The sequence below is a fragment of the Helianthus annuus genome, chromosome 3 (assembly GCF_002127325.2).
Source record: "Helianthus annuus cultivar XRQ/B chromosome 3, HanXRQr2.0-SUNRISE, whole genome shotgun sequence".
In the NCBI taxonomy this organism is placed as follows: domain Eukaryota; kingdom Viridiplantae; phylum Streptophyta; class Magnoliopsida; order Asterales; family Asteraceae; genus Helianthus; species Helianthus annuus.
This window is the reverse complement of record NC_035435.2, coordinates 17,203,707-17,217,956: the sequence shown is the minus strand read 5'-3', so window position 1 is coordinate 17,217,956 and position 14,250 is coordinate 17,203,707. Positions and strand designations below refer to the sequence as shown.

The 14,250-nt window shown below is 33.3% G+C and overlaps 2 protein-coding genes across 3 annotated transcripts; one reads left to right on the top strand and one right to left on the bottom strand.

The window, feature by feature from the left end:
* Positions 1-479: 479 nt before the first annotated feature.
* On the top strand, positions 480-2,838 carry LOC110927545. The gene is made up of 2 exons (XM_022171118.2): positions 480-564; positions 2,205-2,838. The coding sequence occupies exons 1-2, from the start codon at positions 515-517 to the stop codon at positions 2,695-2,697; spliced, it is 543 nt and encodes a 180-aa protein (XP_022026810.1). The 5' UTR covers positions 480-514; the 3' UTR covers positions 2,698-2,838.
* Positions 2,839-3,460: 622 nt separating this feature from the next.
* On the bottom strand, positions 3,461-11,425 carry LOC110928686 (calmodulin-binding receptor-like cytoplasmic kinase 3). Of its 2 annotated transcripts, none has more exons than XM_022171719.1 (8): positions 11,212-11,425; positions 9,475-9,871; positions 8,502-8,726; positions 7,342-7,604; positions 5,830-5,995; positions 5,645-5,734; positions 4,678-4,976; positions 3,461-3,963 (listed from the first exon to the last, which is right to left on the bottom strand). In XM_022171719.1, the coding sequence occupies exons 2-8, from the start codon at positions 9,737-9,739 to the stop codon at positions 3,754-3,756; spliced, it is 1,518 nt and encodes a 505-aa protein (XP_022027411.1). In that variant the 5' UTR covers positions 9,740-9,871; positions 11,212-11,425; the 3' UTR covers positions 3,461-3,753. The 2 variants fall into 2 exon arrangements, with proteins under 2 accessions (XP_022027411.1, XP_022027413.1); XM_022171721.2 differs by having other exon boundaries at positions 3,467-3,963; positions 11,188-11,396.
* Between the last annotated feature and the right edge of the window lie 2,825 nt (positions 11,426-14,250).

Below are 14,250 nucleotides of genomic sequence, written 5' to 3'. Positions count from 1 at the left end.
GCAAGATATAAAAGCCACAGTCAATCACTAAAAAGTAAAAAGAATAAAAGTAGAAGAATTAGTCATGTAAACTACAAAAGTTATAGCAGAGGAACTAAACACGTATATAAACAAAGTTAACCAATAAAAAGAAAACTCTTTTTTTTAAATAGGGGGCTAAACATGTATTTTAGCGAAGTTAAAGATTAAAAAAAAAAAAAAAAAACACGACCAATAAGGGTGTCCAATAAAGACGTCAGGCAGCTGCATATCACTATTCCCTCTCATGATCAGAGTATGTAGTGAAAATGAAATGAAAAGGAAAATACATTATATTATATTGTTATACATTGACTATTGTGAAACTCTATTACTTATTTTGCTGAAATTGTCAAAGTCAGTCGGAAAAGCCTTCCTCGGATGTAATTCAAATATAATATAGTCATCTATACATCTATAAAACACAAATATACTGATACATTCGTTCACAAAAATGGGTTGTTTGGCAAGAAAATCTGTTATTTTTCTCGTACTAATGAATATTCTTATTTGTTTTTCATGTGCGAATAACGTCCTCCGAGATCGGTATGTTCCTTTTCGTAATGTTTGTTATAAAGTTTTTTCTTGTTTATATTTTTGCATGTTTGTCAAATAAGACACAAACAACTATCATTAGGAGAATGAAAACTGACGGAGTTATAACCATAGTTGTCGAAGGCATAAGGCCTCAAAGGGGAGCCTTAGGCCTCAATGCAAGGCGCTTAAAACGTGAGGGCTTTTTTAGGCGAGATGAATAGTATAAAACTAGAATTTTTAGGGGTTTTAGACATGTTGTAGGCTTCTTTATGGCTAGTTTAGGTTGATTCCATGCTTTTTAGGGTTGGTATAATTGTTTGAGACATGTTCAGACGATTTTTGGCCGGAATGTCATTGGAACATGGCCTGAAATATGCGCCCAAGGGATGGGCTGGGCCTGAAAAGTAGGCCTAGACGGTGAGCCTTGACAACAGAGGTTATAACTAAAACGTGATAAATTTAAATGGCCATGTTTTTTTAAACATATAATGAGTCATGCTTAAACATATATATAGACAAAGAGATGGATCAAATACAAAACCAATTTCGAGTAAGAAGCATCAATAGCAATTTGGGTATTTGATTAAGCTAACTTAATGATTAAGATTAACATGGTGAGAATTTCGTAATTAATTAGATGTTAGAAAGGGTTGAGAGGGGTAAAATGGAAAATTCGTCTTTTATGTTGACTTTTGTTATTTAAATAATAATTGTTTCATCAACTTTTTTAAACTCAAATAGCTTTTATATAGAGTAAATTATGTCTTTGGCCCCTGTGGTTATATCACTTTTACTATATCAGCCTAAAATAAGAATTTTTAACATATCTGCCCTCATGGTCTCTATAACTAACCATTTTATCCCCTAAGTCTAACCATTTTAGTCCCCATGGTCTCTATAACTAACCATTTTGGCCCCCATGATCTCTAGACTTAGGGGGCAAAATGGTTAGTTATAGAAACCATGAGGGCAGCTATGTTAAAAATTCTTATTTTGGGCTAATATAGTAAAAGTGATATAACCACAGGGGCCAAAACGTAATTTACTCCTTTTATATATTTAAATACCATTTGCAATGTGCGATCGTATATATTTACATTGTGTAGATATACATCTACCGAGTTTATACGTTGTGAATGTGTGCCCAAATCTAAAACGGGTTTTGATTACGCATATCAGAAGGTACACATAGTTATATCATTTTAGGTGGTAATGTTATGTGTGTCATAAGCCCATGTACACAACTACCCCTCCCCCGTTAAACCCACTCATGTGCATGTTTGTTGACTCAATTTCTTCCTATGTTTTTTTGACGAAATTCACTTTGTATTCCTACCAACCCTTGTATCGCTTTCATTTCAAAACCGATTATATATAACCGCCTAATGCACTATATAGTGCATAAAACATAAACAGGAGTATTTTGAAAGAGAAATAGACGCGGTTGCAAAATAACCGTATATATAGTGCATATAACATAAAAAGGAGTATTTTGAGAGACGTTGCCAAATACCCATATTGTGCATCACATTGAGTGCATTAATACGGTTCTCATGGTTATCTACATATTATTGGTTTTGAAACACACATATATACATTTATGACTAGATAGTTTTATATCTTATTAACAGTTGTACATGAATATATAGGCAAGAGGGACGTGAATTGCTTCTTTTAGGTAGAGTTGCGGGTTGGGTTGCAAGCAGGTTACCTAAAGTCAAAGAAGCTGCCTATCAGGCTGAGTTGAAAATAGCAGAACATTATGTAAAGAAATTTGCAGAGTCCATTGCAGGGAAGTTGTTTGGATCAGGTGGTCAAAAGGGTTTTGGTGTCGGTTGGAAAGCTGGAAAACTGTATTATTCAGTTGCAGACAAGTGTGAAAACCGTACAATCGATTTACAATATGAGACCACAACTTCCCCTTGCAACAATACTTGTGGAGATAGCGAGTCGGTACCTTGTGTGATATATTGTGTTCTTGAAGTTATAAACATCACGGGTTTAATCGATAGGTGCTTTGAAAGCTGTGGCGCGCCAATAGAAACCCCTTGCTTGTATATGTTTAATGATACCGGTACTTGTCAACCACAAACCACTTGTAGTAACATCTCCAATGGCACTATTACTTGTCCCCATAGTTAATCAAGGACTGTAATATCATGTCAATGTATGTATATGTATGTATGTTATGAACTTATGATTGTTGTATTTTGATTTATGTGTGTTGTTATATAAATAAACACGATATATGATATATTGATATATGATGGTATGATCATACGGTCATACCTAACCCGGATGTGGACATGCATGTACGAGGTATGTTTGTATTTGTCCTTAAAGTGAACAAACTAGTCAACTGATAGAAATTGCATACTTAATAGTATAATTGTAATTGTGAAAGGGGGGTTAGTGTAATTGCTACTTCTATAAATAAGGCATTAGTCATTATAGAAAGAGAGGAGAGATTTTAGTAAGTTGTTAGGCTCATGCTTATGCATTGAGAAGGCATAGCCCTGGGACCACTAGGTGGTTATTTCCTTTTCTTGTAGATCCTTTGGATCATTACCAGCATCAATTCCATTTTATTATTCAGTTTCCACCATTGTTATAGATTTAAGCTTCGATTCCCTATCATTCTCTATCATCACCCTTCTAGTACGATTATAAATTTTGTCCTACGCTAATATCCTAATGATTTAGAACGTGCAATTAGGGTCGGACATCTTTAAAATCATGTTTTATATGTTTATTGTGTTTTACTGTGTCAACAACAATGTTTGTCGTGTGTTATTTCTTAAGCAAATGCAACAAACAACTTTCCGCTTGCGTATAATTCATACGTCTCTAAGCTCACAAGCATCATTTTTATAACTTTAATAACCAAGTCTAACTGACCAATACATTTCCCTAAATTTAACCGCATTTTATAATCAACGATAAGAAGTAAATCCAGTATACATCATTTATATACACATGGTACACGTCTTTAATGCACAAAATAAACAACAAACTCATCCAACGAATGACAAATCCGAATCCAACCACCTCAACGAAAAGTTGTACCACACGCATTAGACGCTTGTACATCATACGCCAACCATGCATTGGCATCTACCCACATGTTACAAGTCATCTAAGCAAGATAGTTTGATTGACACACACAAAAGCTTCAAGCCTTTTCTTGTTAACTGAAGTTCACCCTCTTCTTCCATGTCTAAGGTAGTCCATTCTGATGACCCACAGCTGCTCTCCCACCGCCTTCATATCTGGGCGGTCCGCTCGTGTCGGTGCGGCACATTGGAACGCTAACTCGAGCATCTTTCCGAAGATTTCACTGTCCAGAGCTTCTCTCATTTGAGGGTCAACCAAATCCATGATTTCACCTTCATTATACTTCCCAAATGCCTGCAAAATCAATCATCAAAATGGGTCAAAACAAGTCATTTCGACACAGCCCGGGTTCTTTCGACCCGAAACATTTTTTCCCAAATTAATAAGTTTTTTCAAAGAGTAAAATGTCATTTTGTTCCTAATGTTTGGCCAATTTTGCAACTTTCGTCCAAAGGTTTGTTTTTCCGCATCTGAATCCAAAAGGTTTGAAATCTTGCCATTTTCATCCAGCTCATTAACTCCATCCATTTTTTTCTGTTAAGTCAAGGGTATTTTTTGTCTTTTTATCTAGTAAGGGTATTTGGAATACTTGTGCATTATGCTAAATGCTTGTACATAAAGTGAAAAAGACCAAATTGCTCTTTGAGTTAACAAAGAAGACGAAAATACCCCTGACTTAACGGAGAAAAATGAACGGAGTTAACGAGCAATGAAAACGGCAAGATTTCAAACCTTTTGGATCCAGATGCGGAAAACAAACCTTTGGACGAAAGTCGCAAAACTGGCCAAACCTCATGGACGAAAATGGCATTTTACTCTTTTTTCAAATAATTCGTGTCAAATTTTTGAATAAAATGTCATAAGGGGCTGATGAGCCCATTAGCTCATACTTCCTAACCAGTTTCATAATATAAAAACGCTTTCAAACTCGTTACAACTATCAATGCATAATGTACAACTTGATGATGCACGTGCATAACAAATAAAAAAAAGTAACAAGAAGCTTACCCATCTTACTGTCACCTTCTCCTCGGGAGATCTCCTGGACTCAATGGGCCTACGACCCGTTAGAATTTCGATAAGTAGAACTCCAAACGAGTAAACATCACTTTTCGGGGTGAGTTGATAGGTTCTCATATATTCCGGGTCAAGATACCCGACCGTGCCCCTTACTTTGGTCACAACATGTGTTTTATCAGTCTCTGCGTCTCCAAGTCTTGCAAATCCAAAATCGGCTACTTTCGCTCTCATTCTCTCGGTTAGAAGAATGTTGGATGACTTGACATCCCGGTGGATAATTTGCTTTTCTGTTCAAATCAAAAATTAAAAAAAATTACACTATAAAAACGAGCAATTTATTCTCTTGAGTTTGAGTATAGTATTGCTATAGTTTTTTTTTTCCAACTTAACAAAAATTGATATGTTACGTGATTAACAATGTTTATGGGTGAGCAATAACCGAACCGTTAACCGAAACCGAAACCGAACCGAAAATAGACGAAACCGAAAACTAAATTAACCAAAAATCAGTTATCTACTTTTTTGTACCCTCAGTCAACCGAACTACTTAACAGAAAACCGATCGGTTATTAAAAAAGATTAACCGATGACTTCGGTTTCGGTTGAGGCTCATAATCAAACCTAACCGAACCGGCACACCTCTGACAGTATTTGTGTTTCCCGCTGCATCGCACAGGCGCCCTTCTAGTTTAATAAATAAACATGGACCAAAAAAGACATTCGTACGAAAAAAAGGAGATACCGCGTGTGACATGGAGCAAAAGCCTCTTGAATGAGGCTATACGAAGGGGTATTTAGGTAATTTTACCAAAAACCCTTTGGTAATCGGTTTTGTTAAAGTTAGTATGAGGTAATAGCCTCAAAACGCAAATCCAAACACCCCTTATAAATGATCACTAAAATCTTGAATATAAAGTAAGCGGTACATATACATTATGATTGGATTAAGCATTACCGGCATATAGATGGAGATACGTTAAACCATGAGCAATATCGATGCAAATTTCAAGTCGTTGACTAAAGTCCAAAAAGCTTCCATGAACACCTGAAACGGGAAACGACTAAATCACTATTTTTGCTAAAGTCATTTGTATATATTAATAATAACATCATGCTGTTAAAAAAACTAAAAAGACTTACCATCCAAATGTTCTCTAAGGGTACCGTTTGGAACGTATTCTGTGATGATAAGGCGTTCGTTTCCTTTATCAACATAGCCAAGAAGCTTCACTAGATTCCGGTGATCAATTTTCGCAAGAAGTTCAACTTCACTTCTAAATTCGCTTCTTAGAGCATCAAAGTGTTCCTACACGTTTTTTTACAGTTAAAACTGTTATAACACCATTGTTATTTTGTTGAAACAAAAAGGTAACAATATGTTAAAGGTTAATTTAACATAATGTGGGTCCAAATGTCCAATCCTCGTTTCCAGTGGCGAACCTAGGTTTTTTTACTCGTGTCCATGTTCAAAAATGTTCACTTGACTGTCGAATACGTAAATAACACACAAAAAATAAGTGTTGGATACTACATAACATTTTTTGACTTTTGAGGTCAAACAGATTGACTTCAACTTTTTATACATCAAGGTCTATAAACTTCGATGTAGTTGTCTAACTTTTTCTAGAAGAAGAAAAGTAAAATATTATATATAACCTTGCAATTGACACTTAGTCTGTTTGACCTACAAAGTCAACTGTTTTGTTTCTTATATGTGATACATCATACAGGAAGTAATTGCATAAGTTGATATTTAATGCCGTATTAAATGAAACCCAGAAAGTGAAATACTGGATGGAAAGAAACAAACCAAGAAAAAGGTTGAAATGTACATAATTCGGCTACTGTAAACTATACTCCTTTGACTTTCGAAGTCAAACATATTGCTTTCAACTTCTTATACACCTTTTATGACAAAATAATAATATCTATCCTAAACCTTAATTATTTGAAAGAAAGAGAGAAAAAAGAAAGAGAAGCTCATGCATGTAGGCTGTAAACGAACCGAACGTTCAGCGAACAGCAGGAAATTTGTTTGTGTTCGTTTAATGAATAAACGAACACGAACAAGAAATTTCGCTTGTTTAATTAAATGAACGAACACAAACAGAGGCAGCATTTGTTCGTATATGTTCGTTTGTGTTAGATACTTCATTAGGGTTTTTAAATTTTAAATTTTATTTAAATAATTCAAAGTTCCCACTAATAAAATATATAATAAATATTAGTGTATTGTTTATTTAAATATATATATATATACACACGTTTGTTTCTGTTCATGAACGCATGTTTGTGTTCGTTACATAAAATTTAACGAACGGACAAGAACACGTTCATTTCCTTAACGAACGAAGATGAACATAAAATCTCGTTTGGTAAGTATTAATGAACACTGCATGAACACATTTATTTCCTTATCGAACATTGTTCGTGTTCGTTCGGTTCGTTTGCAGCCCGACATGCATGTCAACAATGCAGTTGACAATTAGTCTCTTTGCCCTACAAAGGATAAAGCTTTGTTCTTCTACTAATATATACAGCTTATACATTAGACCCTACCGTGTATACATAAGAAAGTTCTAATTCCAAAAAATCATGTTATGTTCCAATTATGACAAATTATGAGTATTTAAATTAAATGATTCATATTACCTTTTTTGCTCGTTTTATGGCAACAAGTTGACCGTCTGGTAACTGAGCTTTGTACACGGTTCCAAAACCGCCTTCACCCAACTTTAACGATGGTGAAAAGTTTTGGGTGGCTCGTGCCACCTGGTTCATGGTCAAATGAACCGACCCAATCCTATCAAGTTTTGGAGACATCGAGAATCTATGAGGACTAGGTGGCACGCGTAACGGGCTAGCTGGAACCTTTTCGGAAACCGAGTTCATTTCTATAGATGAAGTTGAATCCACTGCAAAACAGATAGTAATCCAATTTATTCAACCAAAATGCCAAAAAAAAAAAAAAAAATTGTAGTTGATCATTGAAAGTTTAGAGTCGGTTTGGATTGTTTTTTTTTTTTCATCTCAAAAGGGTCAAACAGAACATGTCAAACGTGATGAAGGTTGATAAAAGTCTATTTCATTGCGAACAAACACCTACGTCATCTTATTCAAATATTTTAGAGAGTAAAATGTCATTTTCGTCCCTGAGGATTGGCCAGTTTCGCGACTTTCGTCCAAAGGTTTGATTTTCCGCATCTGGATTCAACAGGTTTGAAATCTTGCCATTTTCATCCAACTTGTTAACTCCATCCATTTTTCTCCGTTAAATGAGGGGCATTTCTGTCTTTTTAGATATTTTTTAATAAAATAAAAAACATTATAAGAAATAAAGAGCTACTTTTCTTGACTTTTCCCCACCCAAGCCCTTTAATCATCACAAAAAAAATGTCTAAAACGATGAAAATACCCCTGAGTTAATGTTAATAAAATGGATGGAGTTAACGAGTTGGATGAAAACGGCAAGATTCCAAACCTTTTGGATCCAGATGCGGAAAAACAAACCTTTGGACAAAAGTCGCAAAAGTAGCCAAACCTCAGGGACAAAAATGCCATTTTACTCTATTTTCAATTATATCATTATGACGTTTATTAACAATACTAACAATAATTATTATAATAACAAATATACTGTTTTTGCAATCTTAATTAACGTATAAATTTGCAGGTCAAACCCGACCCGTCCTCTTTTGACCAGTACAAAAAATTGATAACTTGCACGACCCGTCCTCATAAAAGGTTTTTATTAGTAATTTAAACATTTCTTGACATGTAACAGAATTTAGAGTATTCATAATTTATCTCACTTGAACTCGGCTCCTTGGCAAGAACAGTGTGGGCCATCTCTTTCTTTCTGGAACGAAAGCACGGGCAAAGAAAACCGCAACACAAAACCAAAATCCCGGATGCACCCATCACTAGATATTTTGCTTTAAACTTGGAATCTTTATCATCTTTTGTCTTCTTCGACTCTTTCGCCTCTCGTTCTAAATCTCCATCTCTAATTAAATTCTGCAAAATTCTCCTTCCACCTGGCCAAAAGTACAAAAATGTTGAAAATCCACAAGTTTAAAAAATGCATAAAAATATAAAATATTATGTTACTGACTTGTGTCACAAGATTCCTTTAGGTATGATGATGGTATTTAAGGCATTTGAGAGAAACAAGCATACAAAACTGTTTAAAATCCACAAGTTTAAAACTTGCGTAAAGTACACGTATGGTCCCTATGGTTTACCAAAATTTTGTATTTGGTCCCTAGCTTTCCAAAAGTACACGGATAGTCCCTGTGGTTTGCACTTTGTAACGCATTTAGTCCTCAGCCAACAAATCTAAAGGTTTTAGCGTGTCCAAGTTAGGGACTAAATGCGTTACAAAATGCAAATCACAGGGACCATCCATGTACTTTTGGATAAAGTTGGGGACTAAATGCGTTATAAAGTGTAAACCACAGGGACCATTTGGGTACTTTTGGAAAGCTAGGGATCAAATCCAAAATTTTGGTAAACCATAGGGACCATCCGTGTACTTTACTCTTAAAACTGTCATTGTAAAAAACATGTTACTCCCACTGTCCCAAGAAAACTGCAAGAATCACCTTCCGGGGCGTCTAATGAAAACTGTGAATTCTCCATAAAGAAAAACACTTCCTTGAAGAAAAGGACTTAAATATTAAATTATAATCGATATGATTGACTTGGACCACAAGACACCTTTATTATGTGTAACAAAGGGTATTTCAGATATTTGACAAATCATCAAAATGTTGCAGCTTTTACCTGAAAAACGATCCGCCTCATAGCAATGACTCCCAACATTCCGATTAATGAAACAATGATTTGCATGATGCAACTTGATGGACTTGCAAAATAAATCTTTGCTCACTAATTCCTCGTTTAAATAAAACAATTTGCTCTTAGAATCACTCGAATAGCCGATATGATGTGTCCCACAAGCCTTTAAATGCAAAAATCCCGAGGCAAATATGATCGATGATGATTGGATCAACAATACAAAACTCAACAAGATCACTCCCATCCTCATTAATGAACATAACTAGTTCATCTTACCGATAAAGACGGTTTCAAAGTTCACTCAAGAATTATGAAATGCTCCGATACACAATTCCAAAATATTCTGAATCGCCTTTTGATGTTAACTTTTAGCCTTCCAAACCTATACACAAATTAGACAAAGATAAATACACATGTAAGAAAAGAGGGTGAGTGTACAAAGGGCATTTTGAAAAATAATAATCTCTATATTCGGTTTCTCGTATTGGATAAAGAGATTACGCTCGCGGTATGATAAAAGCATATATGCTCTTATTAATCCTTTAATGCCTTGTCATTATAATCAGATGTTATTATTGCAATGCTAAGCAACAGACTCACACCAACACTTGCAAGTTATTTATATCTGAATATTAAATATCATGTAATCACTTTCTAAAACACACATTCAAATAAACCCTTATCAGGCAGAAGCAGAATCTAACTAAATAATTCTGAATACACAAAACCATTGGCGAAGTATATAGAAAGGGGGGGGGGGGGGGGGGCGAACTTTTCGCTCAGTAGTGTTATATATATAGTTTTCGTATAGAAATTTTTGGGTATATACGTTTTCGTATAGAAATTTTTGGGTATATATGTTTTCGACCCCCCGTCATTTGGGTCAAGCTTCGCCACTGCACAAAACCCCTCAAATTTGTCAAACCTTATATCCAAATTGTCCAATGTCACAAGATTGAATGACAAAACATTAAAGAAACAAAACCCTAATTTAAAACACCCAACTATTAACATAAATCAATGGTTTGCATATTAAAAACTCAATTTTTCAAGAATTTCTTCACAATTCAGACAACCCCATTTGAAAAATCAAAAAATAAACAAAACCCATCACTAGAAACACCTTCCATTGCCACTGAATTCAAAAATTAAATCAAGTTATATCAATGACCCAGTGACCAATCAAGAATTGCATATTGTAATAAAAAAAGAAAGAAAAAAAAACAATCTTTATTCAATTTCTTCAAAACTGATGCAACCCCAGATGATAAAACAAGAAACTAAGCCCAACCCATAATCCATACAACCTTAAATCACCATAAAAATCACAAAGAAAACTCAATTTTCCATGAATTTCTTCACAATTCAGACAAACCCATGTGAAAAATATTTAAATAAACAAAACCCATCATTACAAACTCCTTCAATTGCCACTAAATTCAAAATTTAATCCAAGTAATATCAAAGACCCAGTGACCAAACAAGAATTGCATATTACATTAAAAAAAAAGAAAAAAAAAACAATCTTTAATCAATTTCTTCAAAATTGAGACTACCCCAGATGATTAAACAAGAAACTAAACCCAACCCATCATCCAAACAACCTTAAATTCCCATAAAAACACAATACAAATATCAAGAATTATGAACCCAATCAACAAAATATTAAATACCAACTCAAGATTCAAGTCAACATACATGAAAAAAGGATAAAGTTGAAACCTTTATGAAGCCGGCAGAGTAAAAAGAAGATAAAGATGAAGAGTAGGTGAGTAAATTGTAAAGAATGTTAAGTTTCTTGGAAGACTTTGATGAAGGCGTTGGGACGACCGGCGAGATGTGAAGGAAGGGGAGGTGATGAGAATAAAATATGAGAGTTTTGTTTTATAAAAGTGGTCAATGATTTTGAGTCTTTGACCAAAGATTGGAAAATTATTGAAGTTGATGTCATATCTATGCAAGGAAAGTGAGCTGGTTTTGAAGTTCACACGGGTTGACCCGATAAGGTACACTAAAATTTAAATTTAAATTTAAAATATAGTTTATTAAATACCGTAAATACTTACGAGCTAAGGTGTTTGTCCTCTTTATAAAAAATTAAGATGTAAATGGTTTAGGGGTTGTCTGTTTAGCTTTTAATGGTTTAAACCTCTTACTGATTTAGCATTTAATGGTTCAGACTGTTTGTTTCACGATCAGATGTCTGAATGGTTCAGACATTTGCCTCTGAATGGTTAAACACTGTACTGAGTCTGAATGGTTAAGACCTCTAATATAAGTTGGTTAGATATTTGTCTTTGAACGGTTAAACATTATACTGGCTCTTAAAGGTTCAAACCTCTTACTGGTTCAACACTTAACCACTAAGAAATTGCCAAACAACCCCTTAATTCTGCAAGGTGTATGTATAGAAGTATTTTTAAGAGTATGTAGATAGTTAGCTTGTAGTGTAAAAAAATACTATAAAGGCACAAAGTGATTAACACTTTTGGGCAGATAAAAAGAAAACTTGAATATTGGGTGTGTAAAGGATACGGTATTTTTCGTGTTCAAAGTCATCTTTGTGGTTAAATTATTGAGGTTGTAAACACCATAAAAACCCGTTAAAATAGATCTTAAGGTTGCATCTTTGAAGATTGTCATTTGATGCTCAAATGAATCTAGAGCTCTAGATCTCATCGGGATAAAACATGTATTTACAATTAGTATATGTTAAATCTATGGTTAATCAACATTAAGCCAAATTCTACTTTGCTGATGATTTCTGAAATATATACACGCTATAAATGTTAATTTTATAGCTTAATAATTTTGTAAAAATTAAATATCCAACATCGTGCGATTTAGTTTACTCTAGCCTCGAGTTTGATCCAGCTACCCTTCCCACTACTAGACCAATTGGATTGGTTGGTCGAATTGGAAACCGGGTTCATAGCCGATTCGGTTAAGCCTCTTTGAATTGTCCCCACTCGAGCTAGTCGGACCAAATGGTTTGACTGAATTTTAACTTTGTCTTTTTTTTTTTCTCTTTAGAATCTTATTTACTTATTCATGTGTTATTTCAGACTTCAATTTTATTTATTTAAGTCTTTCTTTTTTATTGAAATTGTAATTGTAAATTCACTACAAAACATAAAGTAGTTTTATATTTTGTTTTAAATTATAGTATACTAGGTTAGAACCTCGTGTATTACACGGGTTGAATAAATGCAATTTTATATACTAAATAATAAAAAAATATATCTTTAAAAACCTCGTTTATTACACGGGTTGAATAAATACAATTTTATGTACCAAATAATAAAACAATATATATTTAAAAATCTCGTTTATTACATTGGTTGAATAATTGTAATTTTATATATTAAATAATAAGAAAAGTTATATCTTTAAGAACCTCATGTATTGTACGGATTGAGTAAATTTAATTTTATATATTAAATAATAAAAAAGTTACATTTTTAAGAACCTCGTCGAGCTGAGGAGCGAGACTAAGTTCGACCGTTAGGGAGACTAAAGCGGGAGGTTGTGTTATATACAGGTTGAACACATGTAATTTTATATACTAAACAATAAAAAGTTATATCTTTATAAATCCTATGTATTCTATGTATTGAATAAATCTAATTTTATATACTACATAATAAAAAAGTTTTATTTTTAAAACCCCAAGGATTACACGAGTTGCATAAATGTAATTTTGTATAATAAAAATGTTATATCTTTAAAAAACCTCGTTTATTACAATGGGGTTGAATGAATCTAATAAAAATTTATATCTTAAAAAAATTAACGGATATACTCGATATACTATGGATGGGGTGATTGCGGTGATTGTTCTTATAAATGTCACGTAAACATATTGATTACCGTATTTGAGTTGAGAATTGAACACGAAAATATAAGTATAGAACCAATAAACACCTTTTAAACATTTTTGAAATAGGTTCTACCCTTAACTATTTTAGTTTAATAAAATAAATAAATCATTTAAATTAACTGAGTTAGGGCTAAAGGACATAACTTGCAAGAGTTTGCAAACATCGAGTACGTTTTCTGTAATTATTGAAGACAAAGGACACAGTTTGCAATAAGTGACATACATAAAGGACGATTTTTGTAATTTACTCTATTTTAAAATATTAGATATATTATCTTCTATATGAATTGTTTAAATTTATATTAAATTTAATTGTTTAATTATCTATTAATTGATATTAATTATCTATAAAAATAGATAGAAACTCGGTCGATTTTGTGCACTCGCTATAAGAAATGAAAGTAAAAACCCAGAAGATATATCAAAACGTAAACAAATTTAAGCACATACTATAATTATACAACTTGAAGAAAATATATTATTTAGTTAAAAAAAGTTAAAAGACCATAGTGATGTCGTGAAAGTGATGCCACACTAAGTAGGATGTGATTTAATGAAGGAGGGGCCAAAGTGAAGATGTTTGAAAAGTTAAGTGGTTAAATTAAAAGACTGAAAACACTACAATTTTTCAATACGTTATGAATTAATATATCCCTCCAATTTTAATATTATATATAAATCTTTTTTCCAATTTCCAATTTTAATCATATTATATATATATATATATATATATATATAGGCTAATTATAAGGAGAAAACCCACTCCAATTGACTAAACCCAAGAAACCCAATTGTGTGGACTAGAAACATCCACGTCATTTATGTCAAATATGAGATAAAGGGCAATTTTGGAATTTTACACTAGACAATGAGAAGCTTTT

Excerpts from the sequence above, each read along its gene's own strand:
- LOC110927545 (XM_022171118.2), top strand. The coding sequence starts at position 515 with ATGAATATTCTTATTTGTTTTTCATGTGCGAATAACGTCCTCCGAGAT. Across the intron at positions 565-2,204 it reads AATAACGTCCTCCGAGATCG|GCAAGAGGGACGTGAATTGC; the intron begins GTATGTTCCTTT and ends ATGAATATATAG.
- LOC110928686 (XM_022171719.1), bottom strand. The coding sequence starts at position 9,739 with ATGAGGATGGGAGTGATCTTGTTGAGTTTTGTATTGTTGATCCAATCA. Across the intron at positions 8,727-9,474 it reads TGAGGCGGATCGTTTTTCAG|GTGGAAGGAGAATTTTGCAG; the intron begins GTAAAAGCTGCA and ends ACTTTTGGCCAG. Across the intron at positions 4,977-5,644 it reads GTATCTCCATCTATATGCCG|AAAAGCAAATTATCCACCGG; the intron begins GTAATGCTTAAT and ends TGATTTGAACAG.